Raw genomic sequence first — 18,023 nt, 5'->3', positions numbered from 1 at the left:
GAATAGTGTTTTCACAATGTGCTTCTTACCTACAACATTTCTGAATGAAGTGCACCAACAATGTATTACTGTCCATTGAAAAGACACTGATCTTTTGTTTTCTCTTGTTTCAAGGGACCTACGTGATGACGGTAACTGCAAATGATGCTGATGATAGTACTACAGCCAATGGGATGGTGAGATACCGGATTGTGACTCAGACCCCACAGAGTCCATCACAGAATATGTTTACCATTAATAGTGAAACAGGAGACATCGTCACAGTTGCTGCTGGACTTGACAGAGAGGTGAGATTGAAGGAAATAAATATAGATGTTTTCTGGTTGTCACTGATTTACTGAACAGTAAAATCCAGATTCGGGTTTACACCTAAATGTTCTAAAGTTCGGAGCCATTTGTATTCACCGTTCTGTTTCAGAGTAAAGCCATGAAGTTCACATCTGGATGTGACTCCACAAAGTCCAGAGGTGGGGATCTCTGAGTTCTGGTTTGGGCCAACCTTTTCTCCTACTCATCAGCAGTCTATGAAACTGTGGGATAGTCTTAAAAGCAGAAAAAATCTTATACCTGGCTAATTTAAGATTGTAGTATAACGCCCTGGAAAATAAACTGTAGAGAACAGTCATTCACCTGCATGGTCTTTCTCATCTCTAACTTCTACAGGTCTTTAAATTTTATCTTTGGAAACAATTTTAGCATCATTGAGAATATTTTCTTAAATTTAATGCTAGATCCCAAACACTGCTTTGTTATCAGGCATTAAAAAAATGCATCTGCTAGTATTAGAAAACCAGCTTGGTCCCCACTTAATGGTGTTGTTGTTGATAACATTAGGAAAATGTCTCTTTCCATATATTAAGGCGGATGTGCTTTTGGTGCATGAAGCACTCTTCTGTAAATATATCTTCTTTCTGTTACTATATAATATGCAAACTTTGCAAATGAAAAAAAAAACTATGTTAAATCATAAAAACTCCACTCCACCATCACAGATTAGCTAAAATACGTCTCACAAGACTCCCCTCATCTGGCAATGTGCTTCTTATTAGATAAAGGCAGGCTGAATCCAAAAGTAGAGTTTCCAACCTCACACACACAAAATGATCAGGTTAGCGTAAATAATAGGATTTCCTGTCCCCAAATCAGCCACTTAATGGAACAAAAGAGGAAGTGGAATTTCTTTCCCCCAAATTAAAACCAACTGGGTTAGCCTAGGCAATGGAGATTCCTGTCCCCCAAAATCCATCCTGATTAGCTGAGGGTGGAGGAAGAATTTATGCCATGTCATTTTCTCCATCGTACCACCTGATTGGTTGTGTTACCACCTTTCAAATTTCAAACACTGCAATCTTATTTTCTGAACCCTATAAAAGTGGTCAGTAGTGCTAGTTGTTTAGTATACTGTGACATCCCAGTGATAATACTGTTTTAAAAAAACACATACAGGATCCACTCCATGCTATAGTTAAATTTACCAAGGTGTTTGTGGTCTTCTCCATTTGCATTTAGGTGGCGGTACCACAAAGGTAAATATTGCAGCGCAGTCCATTTTTATTAGTGCCCAGTGTACCACATTTTTGATGGATGCCTTCCAAGATTTGTTAAATTATCATCTATTTTCTCCCTTAACTATGCAGCCCATTCATGTCTCTGGATAGAACCTGAATGGGTAAGAGAGCCCATTCAAAGGACTGGTGAGCTGATTGGTTGTCTGAGATGCCAAAATTATAAGAGTGGGAGGATGCTGAAATTTTCTGTCAGTATTTCTCCATTTCATTCAGTCACTGCAAGCTGCCTTCACTATGTGTCAAGGTATCTAGGTTGACTTTGTCGAGAGATGGCTGCTGAATGCTTTACTGTCAGTGTTTCTATCTGTTTCCTTCAGACACCTCAGGCTGCCTTTTGCTTCAGGCCTTCATTGAGACGTCAGGATTCCAGGCTGCTGGAACTGAACTGAGATGTGTTCTGCCTGGGAGCAGAAATCCTAAACAGCCTCAGAGCCAGGGAAGGTGGCCACTGGTGAACACAGAACTGGATAGAAACATTGACAGCAAGTCAGCAGCAGGCAGAAGAAGGCCAGGCAGAAAGATTTGGAATAGAAACTAGGGGTGCTGGATGGAGCTGGCACAGAATTTGGGCTCACCCAAAGCTCAGGTTCAGCTGGAACTGCCCTTGAGGGAGAAGGCTCAGTGAAACAGCTGGCTGGTGAGCTGGTCAGATGAAAGAAGAACTTTCGAGAAATGGGGTGTGAAGACAGGAATCAGAGCTGAGTTAAAAATACAGCACTGCAGCTTGCCTCTTCCACAGTCTGATCTAGGTGACTTTGCAAACATGACAAAGGGCGTTTCCATGCTCTCGCTATTTGCAAAATCAGAAACTTAACTGAATCCTAAGCAGATAGTTTATCTGAGGCAATGCTGGAGCCTGTTGCAGACTTGTGGTAGAAGAGAAGACATAGGCAGCTAGGAATCACTAATAGCCCTCCTAGAACTTACAGGAAACAATCAAGTACCCAAAGCTGGGTCCTAAATCCTAAGGGTGAAATTCTGTGGAAATCAAAGGCAAAATTCCAGTTGTCCCACTGACTTCAGTGGGGCCAGGATTTTATACTAGGTCTTAAAGAGGTGCTAAGTTTTTAATACTTTCAGTGCCTTTGGGCCTGGTTGTGAGGTGTGAGGCAGAGCAAATCAGCTGAAAAACTCACTGGCCAAAACAATCAAACAAAAAGACAAAGGCAGAATCTTTGTTTTTTTCCCCCCATCTATATCATCTAGTGTTAAGGCCAGGTCTAGGCTACAGAGCCTATGTTAGGATAGCCCCCTGTGTAGGCACTGCATATGCTGACAGAAGTTCTTTTGCCAGCATAGTAACTCCTTCCCCAAATGACTTTTGCTAAGCCACGAGAATCGCTCTTCTGTCTGTTTAGTTGTGGCTATACTGCGGGATCTGCCGGCATAGCTATTTTTCACACTCTGAGCCAGCATAGCTGTGCTGGCACAACTTTGCAATGTAGACCAAGTCTAAGACTCTGAGAAGAATCTTGCATTTTGCGTCATCTTCCCTGTCACTTCATTTGTAGGAAATCGAGGCACCGTAGCAGTAAATATTTGGAAATAGGATATTGACAGTCCCATAGCCTGGTACAAAGTTGGACACAATATAGTGAATCCAGATCTCCGATCTTCAGACATAATCCTTCGTGCTCCCTAAAGCAATAAAATGTGTTTATTCCCAGTGTCTTTGTTGCTTTTCAGGTGGCCCCAAGATGATATTTGGAATTGGAGTGAAGAATTTATATTTTATCAACATAAAATCTTTTTTCTCAAATCTAAATAAAAATGGATCTTTGGGAACTTTACTACCCAGACCACAATTTTATGCTGAATTCTTGAAAGAAAAGGCAGTGCAGGAACTAAAGTAGGTTTTATTGTTTGTCCATTGTTAGGCGCAGATGCCAAATTGGAGAAAGATTTTGAGATGTCAATTAAAATGTTAACAAATCTGACCCATGTGGGTGAAGTTCCTATGAAATAAACACCCTGCCTTCAAGCCAACATCATAATTTTCTCAGATGTTTATGTACACCCCACATTGTCTGTGACATTGGGCTGTTAGATTGTATGTATATTGAATGTCACTTATTGTTTGCATTAAGGCCCTTTTACACAGCTCGAGCAATGTAAAGCGGGTATAAAAGTAACTGTCAGAGCCATAGTGTAAATGAGAATCAGATTCAGAGTCAAGGTCTAACAATAACACCTTGCTTTGGATAAAATAATTAAATATGATTGGTAAATGTGAGATGGAAAAGATACTTTAGCTCATCTAGTTCAACATTTCTACTGCATGAAAGTTACCTACATTATATTTTATAGTGCTCTCTCAGAGTCTTCATTTAAATATTGATATTGATAAATACTGGTTTCTTGGCAATATGTAGATACATAGATTACAGTAGCCAATAAATGATCGGCTTGGCAGCTCAGTTCGTGTCATGTGCAGTCTTTCAGCTGACTATCAAGATGGAAGACCTGTAAGAAATCTATTTTGAGGCAAATTCTGGTAATTTACAGCCATGTATAAACTCTGATTTCTCACAATCTGAGGAGGAAATTAAAAACTCAGCCTCTAAATGTGTCTGACACTGAAGATAGCAAAATGAAAAGCAAAGGTATTAAAATATTGATGGCTTTAAAATTATCGTACCTGGTTCCCATTAATCTGGATGTAAATATGGTTACAAAGCTCTGTGTCCATTCACTCATTATGACTGTTCTTAATTGAATGGATCCCCAAGGAAGATAAAGAAAATTGGACTGCACTTCATAAAATTTTTTACAGGAGGCCAGTTTAGCAACAGTCTGATTTAAGCTCCTGTCTGCAAAAGGGTGAAAAATGCCAAAGGTGGAACAAAAGGGCATCTATCCTATTGAACTAATGGGGGAAATGATAGGGTTTTAGAATGTAAAGAACCAAAGATTCAAAGGCACACTGAAATACCGAGGCTAACATCAGAAGGTTAAAATCAACCACTTGCTCTAAAACAGGCAAAAGTGAAGCAGATATAAATGGATTGTTGGAGAATGTATTAAGACAAGGGGGGAAGGGGAAATCAGGTAGTGACTGGAGCATGGAATATTTGGATCAACAAGACAGGCCATAAAGCTATGAGATGGACCAGATATAACTAAACAGTAGGCCAAAAGCCATGCTCTTTTATTTGGTTTATAGCAAGCTGCTGCAAAAGTAGGTTGTTCTAGCAAAAGGTGCTAGCCAATTGCTTATCATTTTATCTTCTTAATTTAGCGGTGTGTCCAAGTTCCAGTCCTCATTGTTCTCTCTTTGTCTGCACTACCCAGGTGCATGCTGGAGATAAATGTGCCAACTGCATCCCTATCACATGACATGGGAGTGTGCAACAAACTTGCTTTTGTTTCCTATTCTAATGAGTAGCATTTCTCCCTGCACCCATGAGATAGTGACCAGGATCACGCTCAGTGTTTGTTCCACACTCTCACTGAAGCTCAAAGTTATCCTGCTAGCGGGGGGTGAAACCCAGACTGTTGCTCGGAAGGCCAGCGTGCCAATTACCGAGCTCTTGGTGCAGCAATTCAACTCCATCTGCTACATTGATTTATCTTGTGGCAGGATATCTGTCTCAGCAGCACAGTAACCTTCATCAGGTCTACAGCGTAGGCGATATCCTCTAAAGAGCTCCCGCTACATATTTTATGAATGAGAACTTTGAGCATGTGAAAAAAAAAATAGCAAGAAAAGAAAAGGAACTGGCTGATTCCACACACTGCTGGCACGCCAATAATTGTTGAGACATATCAAATGTCATCTGGGCTTATTTGAGGTAATAAGTATTTCAGCTTCACGGTGCTCGTTGTGAAATCATACTAACTTTGTGAGAGCTCCTTTTGGACGTGGTCTTTTTTCCAGTGCATTCTTCTCATCTTAAAAATAAATAAATAAGAGAGCTACGAAGCTGCTTCTTCAGAATTTTCTGCGTGCTTATAATTCTTTTTTAAATGATTGGAGCTGTGCTGCTGTAAATGCTTTTAAAAATACATGACATCCAGTTCTGTGATTACCACCCTTGGCTTTCTGAAAATGTGATGTTGCTAGCTTTCTCAACCAAGTGAAAGATAAAAGGGAGCGCCTGCCAGCAGCTGAGCTTGTGGCTTATTTTATTTATGAATGAAACAGCAGGATTTTTGCGAGCGTGGGAGGAAAGGTTCCTTTCACTGGTTGGAAGATGTGGCTGACCTCTTCTCCAATATGTCTTTGCTGAAACTAGAATTTTATAGGAGAACAGAATTTTGAAAGGGTACATTTGAAAAAACAATGCCCTTGCTTTCTTCATGTAATTCAGCGAGGCCAGTGTCAGGGTTCATCTGTGCCCTGCTTGGTAGCTGTTCTGAGTACCTAGGGGAATGAGAACAGTTGTCTTCTGGTAACTGTCGGAGCCATTTTGTTAGAAACCCATCAGTAACTTTATTGGAGAGTTATTGGGCTGGATGCTCATGTGACTAAAGTTTTGCTCAGTGCCTGGAAGGCAAAGGAGGAGGCAGGAACGACATTATACTTCCAGTCCTGGGGACAGCTGGGGGCTAGTTCAGCTTCTGTTGCAAGTTAGAGCAGCCATGGCCTACCCTTTGGCCTAAACTTGCCGAAATGCAGTGCACTCCAACCAGGCACCATTTCACTCCTGTAAAGCTGTTTACACTAGGTGCAGGAAGTAAATAACAGTGATCTGGCTTCACTGGCTTTATGACACCCGGGAATCCACTGTGAAGGACAATCCAGAGCAGAGCCTTCTAGGGGGCTTTAATCCCCCTTTATGCCACTGGAACAGCACAAAAGGGATTTAGCATGGCGTTAGGATGTGTGTTCTTTATTTCCCCTCCCTGCTTATCAGTGTGCTGCTATCCAAGCCTGCTCCTCTCTCTCTGAATAAGACCATAGTGACATCTGCTGCAGCATGATACTGAAGAATCTTGACACGATACGAGTTATACCTCGGCGAATCTATACCGATCAGATGGCGGAGTGGGGGGGACCATAACATCTAACTAGGTTGTGTGTGTAATATAAAGTTGTTTCATATTTTCCTCACCAAAATTAGCCATATCATAGAAGCAGCAATGCTGACACAGAGTTGGGAAGGGCTTGTCACTCTATGACAAGCACCATTAAATATGAGTTATATTTTCCATGTACTATCCAAGTCCTTAGCCTTAAATAAAGAGAGATTGCTGGATAATAGTTCCTTTTTTTATTTCCCTCCATTATTTTCTTTTCAACAAGACCTAAAACAGCTAGGCTCTGTCTGATATTCATGGGCACAATGGACGTTTTTTATTCAAAAAGTGGAGCCCTGAGATCAGTGCATTAAAAACACATGCAGAAAAATACTCCTGCAGTTGCATGCACAAGGGTGGAAATTTGCAAATATGTTGCTAGGTACACTCTTGCGCATGAGGTGATTAACCATTGGAACAAACCATTAAGGGAAGAAGTGGATGCTCCATCTCTTGCTGACCAAGACCGGTTGCCTATCTGGAAGATGTGCTTTACTTAGACTCAAGTTATTGCACTCAAAACAGGGGTAAAGAGGTGAAATTCTATGGCCAGTGTTAGGCAGGAGATCTCATTGTCACTTCTGGCCTTAAAATCTGTGAACCTGTGAAGGAGGAAGAGCTTGTCTTTGGGATGAAAAACTCAGTTCTCCCCTCATGCTGTCATGTGGTGAGCTGTGTGCCAATTGTCTGGCTCCATCCCAAGGATTTTTGTGACGCACAGAGTAGCTCCGTGTGAGGAAAGCCACTCTGTAAATGTCATTTATCGCTAAATATTCCTGATACCTTTTAATTCTGCAGGTCTATGTAACAAAAAATATAAATATTGAGGCTTTATATGTTAATATCTCTGAATATCATTATTTAAAGATAAAATGGGTTAAATTATTCATTTATGAAATTATTTCATTTCCACAGCAGCATTTTCTGTCAAAGGAAGAGCTGATTAGCTGTAAACTGAATTTAGCCAATAAATGTATAGTTGATTCGAGTTTATATTTCTGCATTGCATGCAGGGCTGATTTGAGTTTGCTCTGCAAGTCCAACACACATTTCATTTTCGCATGAGGGATCAGAATGACCTTTTGTCTGCAAATTATTGTGAGGCTTGCTACTACTCATCAGTAGAGATGGGTCAGTTTATTAACCCCATGTAGTGCCTTTGGAAACAGACTGTACACCCAGTGTAGAGCCACTCATAGTAATCTGTAGACGTCAAGCGTTAGAAGTGGGGAGGAACCGAACCCACTCCAAAAACGCTTAGTTCAGCATTGCTGAACAGAACCAAACCCTTTGAAATTGGAGCTGTCGCATGGGGAAGATGCGTAAGGAAGCTCTGATAGTAATATGTTTTTTCCCTATTAATGAGTAGGTATGTCAGTGAAGTTTACAGTCCTGGATTCACCCAGAAGTGATATTTTCCACCATCTGTGTTTGCCCAAGTGGTTGTAACCTTTTTTTTCCTGACACAGTCCTTTCCAGTCATCCATGTCTTTGTGCCCGCCAGACTAGATTACTGCAAGGCACTCCATATGAGACTAACCTTGAAGATGAGTTAGAAGCTTCAGCAAGTGTAGAGGGGATCCTCCAGCTTACTTAGCAATGTTAGCTATAAAGATTATGTTTCACCTGCTCTCCAAACTGTGTCCTGGCCTCCTGTTTGCCTCAGGTGAAGTTCAAGGGTGAGGATTTTGATTTGCAGAGCTTCTTCTGGTTTTGGATCTGGCTACTTTGTGGAGAGTCTGCCTCTTTCCTATGAACCATCATGGAAGTTGCTGAGACACTTCTGCTAGTTTTCTCTATATTTTAACTCCAGAGGGCTAGAACTGGGGCATTATCAATCCTCCAATCTGGACTTAGCTTCCCCTTTTGGTCCAGAAACCCCTGTGTTGGTTGAAATTCAAGAAATCATTATCTATTTATTTAGATGTTTGCCTAATGACGGAGATGATGTGCTGAGATGGTGCTAGAGGAGACCAGTTTAGTTGACATTGGTTCATATGTTTTCTTTGTGATACATCTGATGGACACATTTTTATAAATTATTAAATAAGAAAAGTAAATTAAAAATAGCCCCTTAAAGACCAGATGGGGGAGTAAGATGGAGGATAAGTGACTATCCACTCACCATGCCAACCACTAGATGAATCAAGTAATGCTGAAAAAGAGGAGTGAAGCAAGAGAGCCCATGACAGAAATGTCTTGTAAAGTAGTCTGACAAAGTGTGTGTCTGGTCTGGAAATATTAGAATAAGTGATGGGGTCAGAGCTGGCCAGAATTCCTAGTGTTAAAGGAAGCCCTAGAAAACCCCACTCTGTCACATACCATGGGGAAGTTTCTCAGGTACTGCAGTGATAGCTGTCATATCAGCGACTTAAACAGAGTGCTAAGACTAGAGGAGCTTTAAGCAGTGGAAGTAGGCAGAGAAAGAACTGGGGCATGAGCACGAGTGGTCCTAGGAAAGAGATTTGAAGATCATAGGAGAAGCAGATCAGTCAGCTGAAGCAGAATGAAAGGATAGAGAAAAGGAGATTTGAAAGCCGTGTCAGCTCTATGAACAGAGAGATGAAGGACCCACGGAAATTAGTTAGGCTCCTTCTGCAGAAAAAGAAATGTTCCCAGGACTTCTCCTGACTTCACTTCCTGCTGGAGGGCACACTAAAGCATTCAATGATGATATCAGTAGTTATCATTTCACAAATCTCATGCAGTCAAATGAAGGAGAAAGATGAGCTGGACACAAACCTAATGGGCCAAAGAACAATTAGTCATGTAAGCTACAAAGTCCTGGTGGCATAGTTTGAATTTCAGGCACGTAGCTCACTCCAGGCCTAGTTCCATATACACACATTCACTAATTATTCTACCTGGGTTTAAATGCACATACTGCTAATATCACTAAGGGTTTTAGGAAGTAAATAATATTGATAAACACAGATAAACACTAATAAAGACAAAGCAAAACAGAGCAAAGCACACACATTTAACCACCTACTCTGGACACACTGAGAGGGGAAATCACTTAAATACCAGCCCGTATCTATGGGAGCAGTTCTAAATCAATAGGTCCATGTGGCATTTGAATCTTTGACTCCTGTGGTCCTACTGATGAAAAGGAGATGCAGGGCTGCACACTTTGAACATGCTGAATCAACAGTACATCAACGGTTCTGTTTAGCTAGAAGAGCTGCTTTTAGGTTTGTATGACCCACGCTGGGTGATCCACAATCTGATGGTTTCCATGGAGGATTATCACATGCATTCTTGCTATTTCAGTCACACATGGTGTCATTTCAGCAAGTTGCCGGCAATGGTACAACACTCACCAACCAGCCAGCAAATCAAAAATTTCTATGCGAAATCTCCAGCCCACGGTGCATTTCATGCATTCTGCTGTAACTTTTTTTTTTAATTTGAACTTTTCTTCAATATTTCCTTGCCTCATGCAATCTAGCTAGCTAGGTACTTATACAATTGATGCGGTACCTGAGCACCTTACGCACGTGTTAAGGTAAAGACACAGGGTTCTCAGTGCCTATCTTTCCTTTCTACAGTCAGCGGGAATTTTTCTCCTTATTGTTTAGGTTACGGGGGAGGTATAGTCAGCGATGTTATTGGAGGATAGCTCGGTCAAAGAAGTGCATGCCAATCCCTTTGAGAAGTTAGTTCGACAGTTGTGGACCTGTTGCCAAGGAAGTTCTGTCTCCCACCGTCAGGAGCTTCACCCTTGAAGCTGACAATTCCATTGTTCCAGTGAAGGCAGCTGTCATGAGAGCTAATGGATAATCTGCCTCCTAGTCACAGCGCTTTCCCTAAAGCAAGGATTGTCCCATGCCTCTCCCTGCCTTAGACTTGGACCTGCCTTAGACCAGCTTTTCCTCTACCTCTCTCCTTCCTCTCTCTTCATCAATGATATCTTAATTAAGAGTAACAAGCAGAGGCAATGCTGTTGCTTGCATGGTGATGGTGAGTCAGATTGTTCTATAGAAAAATTTTCAGCTCAAGTTCTTTGGCCTTTGTAAGTCATTTCTGAAGATGAATAGAGGAGGATGGTGACATCTGAAAATGGACAGAAACGGCTGGCATTTAAAGGTATAATGAGAGCCAGTTTACACCCACCCTGAGTAGTCTCCACCAAGGATGATTTCTTAATATTTGGCTCAAATGGAGGGAATTTTCTCCCAAGTCACATAGTGAGTCTGGAGCCAGTCTCTGGCTAACAGAGTTGTTTTCCCAGTTTTTTTCACTTCTTTCTCTTTGAGTTTGACTCTCTTCCACTGCACCTGCTCTCATTTAGTTATTGCTGGCATTAAGATATTGCATCCTTTGGCTCTGTGCAGACTTTCACATGCTAAACTGTAATGACTTCTTTAGAATCATTAATTTCTCATGTAAACTCATATTCAAGCACCTTACAATTTCTTTTTTTTTTTTGGCCAGGTAAAAAGGACTTTGATCTACTAAGTCAAAATACATCTTTGAGTCTTATTGGATTCCAGTTGGAAAGTTCCGAATGAGAATTGAGCAGATAACCAGCCTATTCAGTTCTCTTTCTCTTCCTTAAAGATCTTTAGTCTTCACAACATTTGCCAGAAGATCTCAAATACACTTTCTTAAATACTACAGACACTTTGCTTTGTTCATACGCATTGTTGCTTATTCAGAGAGTTCTGGTACAAGTCTGGTTGCACTTTTTTTCAGCTTGCTCATGAAATCCCACCACCAACTACAGTGGGTTGGTTCATGCATGATTCACTAGTAAAATTCTAGCAGACTATGAGGAGTGGGATAGTTAAGTATCAGAGTGAGAAGCTCACCCCGTCCTTAGCATAATCTCTGTAGTTCAGACCGGCATTTCTTTTTCCATTACAGTGGAGAATAGTGTATCATTTGAGTTTTAATCAGAAGAGTACCTACTCAGCTCAGACAGATTTTTCCTCTGGTACATCACGTACTTTCCAACAGCCCCTTCCCCTCTCGAAAGGGATTATTGTATAAATCTGCACCAGGTCAAGTGAAATAATTAAACGCAAGCTGGCTCCACTAATTAACTTATCCACAAACCATTGTCTGTTATTAGCATTTTAAAGAGAAACTTAGTTAACTCTTTACTTTCTAGAGCTATGAACATTCATTTTAATAGCAAACCTCTTTAAAATGTAGCCCACAGCTATATTTAAGGGGACAGAGTTACAATATTTAAAATGTACCCTTTGGCTACACTGCTTACGGAAGTCTTATCACTGCCACTCTGTCTGTGGCTCATGGATAAATTTACAGTCCATGTCAGCATGCAGCAGACATTTTTCTCAGCCTAATGCAGGGAAAAGGTAGCTTAAGCACAAAGAAGAGCAATTGCAACTCTACAATATCTGGGGAGTTTGACCTTCCAAATGGAATTTGTTTATCCTGTTTGCAAAAATGAAATATACAGCTGGGGAGGACATAATGGTTGTGAATGGACAAACATAATAGGGCTGGATTCTGTCACTCTTTTCTCACACTGAGCAGTACCTTACTCCTGGAATAGGGCCACTGATTTGGAGGAATAACATACTATACAACATGGGAAAGAGTGGTAGAATCTGGCCCTTTGAAGGAGGGAAGGAACTATTCACACTGGACAATTGTAGGCACTATTAGAATACACATAACTAACACTAATATTTAACTTTAGGCACCATGGTTTGTAAAAATTTGTCCATAGATAATAGGTTTAAAAAGGATAATCTATACTAGTCTTTTGCTGTAAACCTGAAGGCGCTTATACTACTTTTTCCATAAGCACATGTAATCTTTCCTTATAGAGATCTAGGAAATGGAGTAATTGTAGTAGCAATTAGGCAGTCCATTCTGTTGTCCGTTTGACTTTAGAGTCAATTTTTCCACTAATATGTAAGCTAACTCTACTCTTTCCCCTTATTATCCTATTCCTGTTTTTAAAACCTATGTTCAGAGTAAAGGTACTGCAAGAAATCATAGGTATTTATGCCATGTGTAGGTATAGCACTTGGCACAATGAGTTGGTATTTCCATATTGGACATTTATTCACTCTTGATAACATTTTATATTTCCAGTGCCACATCTATAGTTTTCAGTTCAAATAATCTTATTGCGCAGATGCTGATCCTAAATCTGACAGCCAAAATTCCAGTGGCAGAATTTATGGTTGAAATTTTGTGGCTTGTGTTTTTCAGTAAGTCAGAGAAGTGGTCTCTTCTGACCGTAAGTTCTATGGATCGCTGAAAAAAATTCAGCAGCCTGATCTGTTTTTGGATTGCAATTTCACATGTATATAAATATGGAACTCCTATCCATTAGAAAGAACAGTAAATAATTTTAAATATTTAAAAAAGAGGAGAGGGGCCAGTTCCTCCGCTGTATAATTCAGCAGATCTGATTTACACCAGCTGATGATCTGGCACAGAGTCTGTAAATTAAGTTGTAAGTCTCACATCACAGCTAATGGCTAATTTCTACCTTTCTAAAGAGAAGATCTAATATTGCCTAAGAAAACATGTACCAAATAAAAATGCATATTTGAAAAGCATTGTCTTCCTGTCTACCATAAGTGATCTTTATAAAGATGAAACAAACATTAGGACATGCTTCTCATGTTGCATTATGTGCCATCCCACACCACCAAGAGAATGATTAGTTTGCACTGCAGTGGTATTGGTGTAGCTGTTATGTTTGAAGTATCTCTATTTATTTGTTTAACTGACACGGGAGCTTAATGCCGAGATGAAGTACTAGTTGAGGACACTCTACACATTATTCGTTCTCCAAGTGGTTTGTTTTGGAGATATGTATTTTTCTAATTATTTTAACCACTAAATCCTAGCATTAGAAATGCTTTGATCTTGACTGGTTCAATCTTTTTTGTGGCCATTGCACTGCTGAAGAGCATGATGGGATTTGGAACTGTACTCTTAGATTTCCAATTTGTGCATTTTCCCCCGTTGATCTTTGACAGCAGAAGACATGATGTTTAGCAAACATAAAGCATGATCTTTGCCTTGTAAACCAGCAAGTAGATGTAGTTTGATTGACCACATATTAGAGACTGAAGAGGAAAATATGAGAGGGATTTCAGTGGTCATCCCAATCCATAGGAAAAGTGCATGTCTCAGGACTGATTGTACATTTTACACAATAACTAAAGAGGCAACCTCCATCAGCATATAATGCACAGGAATTAAATGATTTTACAGCCTATAGAGAGACAACAACTTAACATAGGCTGTTTTTGTTGGTTGTTCTGATGCCCTCTTAGCTGTTTTATACGTGGTCTTTACCGCTGATATCTCTGCATCCCCTTCATATATGACATTTAGATGAACCCTAAATTATTCACATGCCAAGCTGAACAAAGCTATTCCACTGTCCATAGTAATAAACTGCTGGTATCACTTAAATGACCACTGCCCTTGGTATTAGCATCTTAGAAGGAACTCTCATGGATTTGGACACAGTATCCTGCATAACACTGCTGACCTCAGAGGCTGTATCGGGGCATAGATACAGAGCAACCCAGGAGTAAAATGTTACTTATCATTTTGATAATAAATGAGCTTGAAGAAGCTTTAACCTGTTCACCCAATTACGTAAGAAATGATGTATATCCTTCTGTGGATTGATGCAACTAGATTATTTGGGTGAAATCCTGACTCCATTGAAATCAATGGCAAAACTCCCATTGACTCGAATGGGGTCAAGATTTCACTATTAGTATCTAATCTTCCCCTTTTTCCATGTTCTCAGGCCCCCTTATATGTACAGATTAATCAGGTAATGTGTGTACAGCCTGTAACCAGCTGGATTTCCCACCCTGGTCTGAACTTTGACTATTTCTGGGTTTCTCCTGGAGTACAGCTTGAAGTGCTATTCAAACTCTTTCATATCGTGGTTGGCACCAATAGGGCCATCTTGATCTGACCTCAGAGAGAATCAGCAAACATGACTGCACTCCAGTGTAGGTTTCAACCATTTGACATCAAAAAGTCCTACATTTCTCTAGAATCTGCCATCCTGCTAAACAGCCCATTGAAAATGTACTGTGCTACACGTGGGGGCAGATATTATTATTACACACCCTTGTATACTGACAGTTTGACTGAAATCTTGATCCTACAGCCTCCCCATCTTTCATTGTCCCATAAAGGTGTGCTTAACAGAGAACTTTGCCAGATTGAGAGGAAACACGGTTGCTTGCATTCTCTCTCCCATTTCTGGGCAAGCCACAGTCGGGACATTAATATGCAATTTATTGTTTGCATGTTCGCATCAGGTCATTTCACATCTAAGCATCCTCGTGTGTGTGGAATGGCCTGAATCACTTCATAAACACAGATTTTTTTTTTTTTTTTTTTTTACCCAAATTCATACACTGTACGTTTACTTTGAATGTAGGCTCGGATTTTCAAAGGAGCTGAATGGAATTAGGCACCCAAAACCTAGCAAATTTCATTGGGATTTGAGCATCCCTGTGCTTCTTCCAAAATCCCACCCTTAATATTTTGTGCTTCCAGATAGTATGGTGATGGGTACCTTAAAAGCACATCTAATAAACAAAACAAATGGTACATTTTAGCTTGAGACATGCGAATGCAAGCAGAAATGTCAGAGGAGGTGATTACATTTCATTTAACATTCTTCAGCCCCTTCCAGTACAGTGACCTAATGTCTAGAGTATGCTGGCTTTCCTGTACATACATTTTACTGGCTTTCCAGCAGCAGACTGGCTTGCTGCTTATTCAGAAAACTAGATTATTTCTGTTCAAGGAGAGTGCTGTGTCATGATCTGAGGTGCTAATATTGAAAGCCTACTGTTAGTGCATTCTCATCTAACAGGATGCAATTACTTGATAAATTGTGACACTTTCTATAGCTGGGCATTGGTTATGTTCCAATGGGAGTCCACTTCACAAAGAATAATCAACTGTTCAAAAGTTCCTTAAGTATCAATGAAATATTCCCTAGTGGTTTCCCTGAGTTTTATAAATAAGAAAATAAAGCAAGCGATTCAGGGCACAGACACTTGTTTCTGTGACTTCTCTCTTCTCTGCTCCAAACCAAAATAAAACATGAAAGAATAATCTGAAGGGCCTCGTGGCATTTATTGAAAGATTAATCACAGAGGCACTTATCAAAATCAGAGACCCTGTTTTGTATTTTGTTACTTTATAAATAAGAATGAAATTTTTCTGGGGTGAAATCGGGTTTTAAGCACCCTTTGCAACACATGAGTGAAGCATAATGAACGAATAAATAAATACTGCATGTCTCTGCCATTAGCAGATTTTTGTTCAGCTGCAGAAAGGCCTTCCCATATTCCTCCTCCTCTGACCAGTAATGGATAAACAGTAGAAAGACAAGGTGAATGAGGTAATCTCTTTTATTGGGCCACCTTCTGGTGGTGAACAAGACAAGCTTTTGAGCTTACACAGAGCCTGAAGAGGAGTTCTGTGTAAGCTTGAAAGCTTGTCTCTTCACCATTGGAAGTTAATCCAATAGAAAATATTACCTCAACCACCTTGTCTTTTTAATATCCTGGGACTCACCCAGTTACAATAACACTGCAAGTGGAGAAGTATGTCACTTCGACAGTGGAGTCTGTCCATTTGTTAGATCATTGATAACTGACTACAGCTCCAGAGACAGCTTTTGGGATGTTCAGCCATATAAGGGGTCATATTCTTGGGAGCCTTTCATAGGAAGGCAAGGCAGGAATGTGATATAAGGCTGTGGAGTCTCCCTCTGCCATTGTGCATTGACTTGTTCACTGTTTAGGCAGAGCTCATAGATCAGAATAAGAACATAAGAATGGCCAAACTGGGTCAGACCAGTGGTCCATCTCTCCCAGTATTCTGACTTCCAGCAGTGGCCGGTAACAGATGTTTCTGAGGGAATGAATAGAACAGGGCAATGTATCTAATGATCCATCCCCTGTCATGCAAATCTAGCGTCTGGCAGTCAGAGGTTTAGGGGTACTCAGAGCATGGGGTTGCATCCCTGACCATCTTGGCTAATACCCATTCATGGACCTATCCTCCATGAACTTACCTAATTCTTTTTTGAACCCAGTTATACTTAGGCCTTCACAAGATCCCCAGGTAACCAGTTCCACAGGTTGTGCGTCATGTGAAGGACTTCCTTATGTTTGTTTTAAACCTGTTGCCTATTAATTTTATTGGGTGACCCCTGGTTCATGTGTTATGTGAAGGGGTAAATAACACTTCCTTATTCACTTTCTGCACGCCTATTCATGATTTTATAGACTTCTCTCATATCCCCCTTCAATTGTCTATTTTCCAAGATGAACAGTCCCAATCTCTTTAATCTCTCCTCCCGTGGAAGCTGTTCCAGACCTCTAATCATTTTTGTTCCCTTCTCTGTACCTTTTCCAATTCTAATGTATCTTTTTTGAGATGCACGCAGTATTCAAGGTGTGTGTGTACCATGGAGATATAGTGGCAGTATGATATTTTCTGTCTTCTTATTTATCCCTTTCCTAATGGTTCCTAACATTCTGCTAGCTTTTTTGACTACTGCTGCCCATTGAACAGATGTTTTCTGAGAACTATCCACAATGACTCCAAGATCTCTTTCTTGAGTGGTAACAGCTAATTTAGACCTCATAAATTGGGATTATGTTTTCCAATGTGCATTACTTTGCATTTATCAACACTGATTTTCATCTGCCATTTTGTTGCACAGTCACCCAGTTTTGTGTAACTCTTCGCAGTCAACTTTAGACTTAACTGGCTTGAGTAATTTTGCATTATCTGCAAACTTTGTCATCTCACTGTTTACCCCCTTTTCCAGATCATTTATGCATATATTGAACAGCACTGATCCCAGTATAGATCACTGAGGGACCCCTCTATTTACATCTCTCCACTGTGAAAACAGACCATTTATTCCTACCCTTTGTTTCCTATCTTTTAACCAATTACTGATCCATTAGAGGACCTTCCCTCTTATCCCAATCTTCCTTGTCAAAGGCTTTGTGAAAGTCCAAGAACACTATATCCACTGGTTCATCCTTGTCCACATGTTTTTTGACATCCTCAAAGAATTGTAGTACATTTGTGAGGCATTCTTCCCCAACGTATTGTGTTCATCAATGTGCCTGATAATTCTATTCTTTACTATAGTTTCAACCACTTTGCTGGATAGTGAAGTTAGGTTTACCAGCCTATAATTGCCAGGATCATCTCTGGTCCCTTTTTTAAAAAAATAGTCGTCATATGAGCTATCCCCCAGTCATATGGTACAGAGGCTGATTTGAGCAATACGTTACATACTGCAGTTAGTAGTTTTGCAGTTTCATATTTGAGTTCCTTCAGAATTCTCAGTGACTACCATCTGGTCCTGGTGACTTATTACTATTTAACTTATCAGTTTGTTCCAAAACCTCCGCTATTCACAGGGGC

General features: G+C 40.3%; 1 protein-coding gene across 1 annotated transcript in view; it reads left to right on the top strand.

The window, feature by feature from the left end:
* CDH4 (cadherin 4) overlaps nt 1-18,023 on the top strand; it is a 570,898-nt gene that overhangs the window by 463,798 nt on the left and 89,077 nt on the right. Inside the window, exon 7 of the mRNA XM_067554133.1 lies at nt 115-287. Within this exon, the coding sequence (XP_067410234.1) occupies nt 115-287 (173 nt within the window). The remainder of the gene's footprint in view (nt 1-114; nt 288-18,023) is intronic.

The sequence above is a fragment of the Emydura macquarii genome, unplaced genomic scaffold, assembly GCF_026122565.2.
Source record: "Emydura macquarii macquarii isolate MOO-44397 ecotype Brisbane River unplaced genomic scaffold, CSIRO-AGI_Emac_v2 contig_1483, whole genome shotgun sequence".
NCBI classification, from domain to species: domain Eukaryota; kingdom Metazoa; phylum Chordata; order Testudines; family Chelidae; genus Emydura; species Emydura macquarii.
The sequence above is the reverse complement of the archived record's forward strand: the minus strand, read 5'-3'. Positions and strand labels throughout refer to the sequence as shown.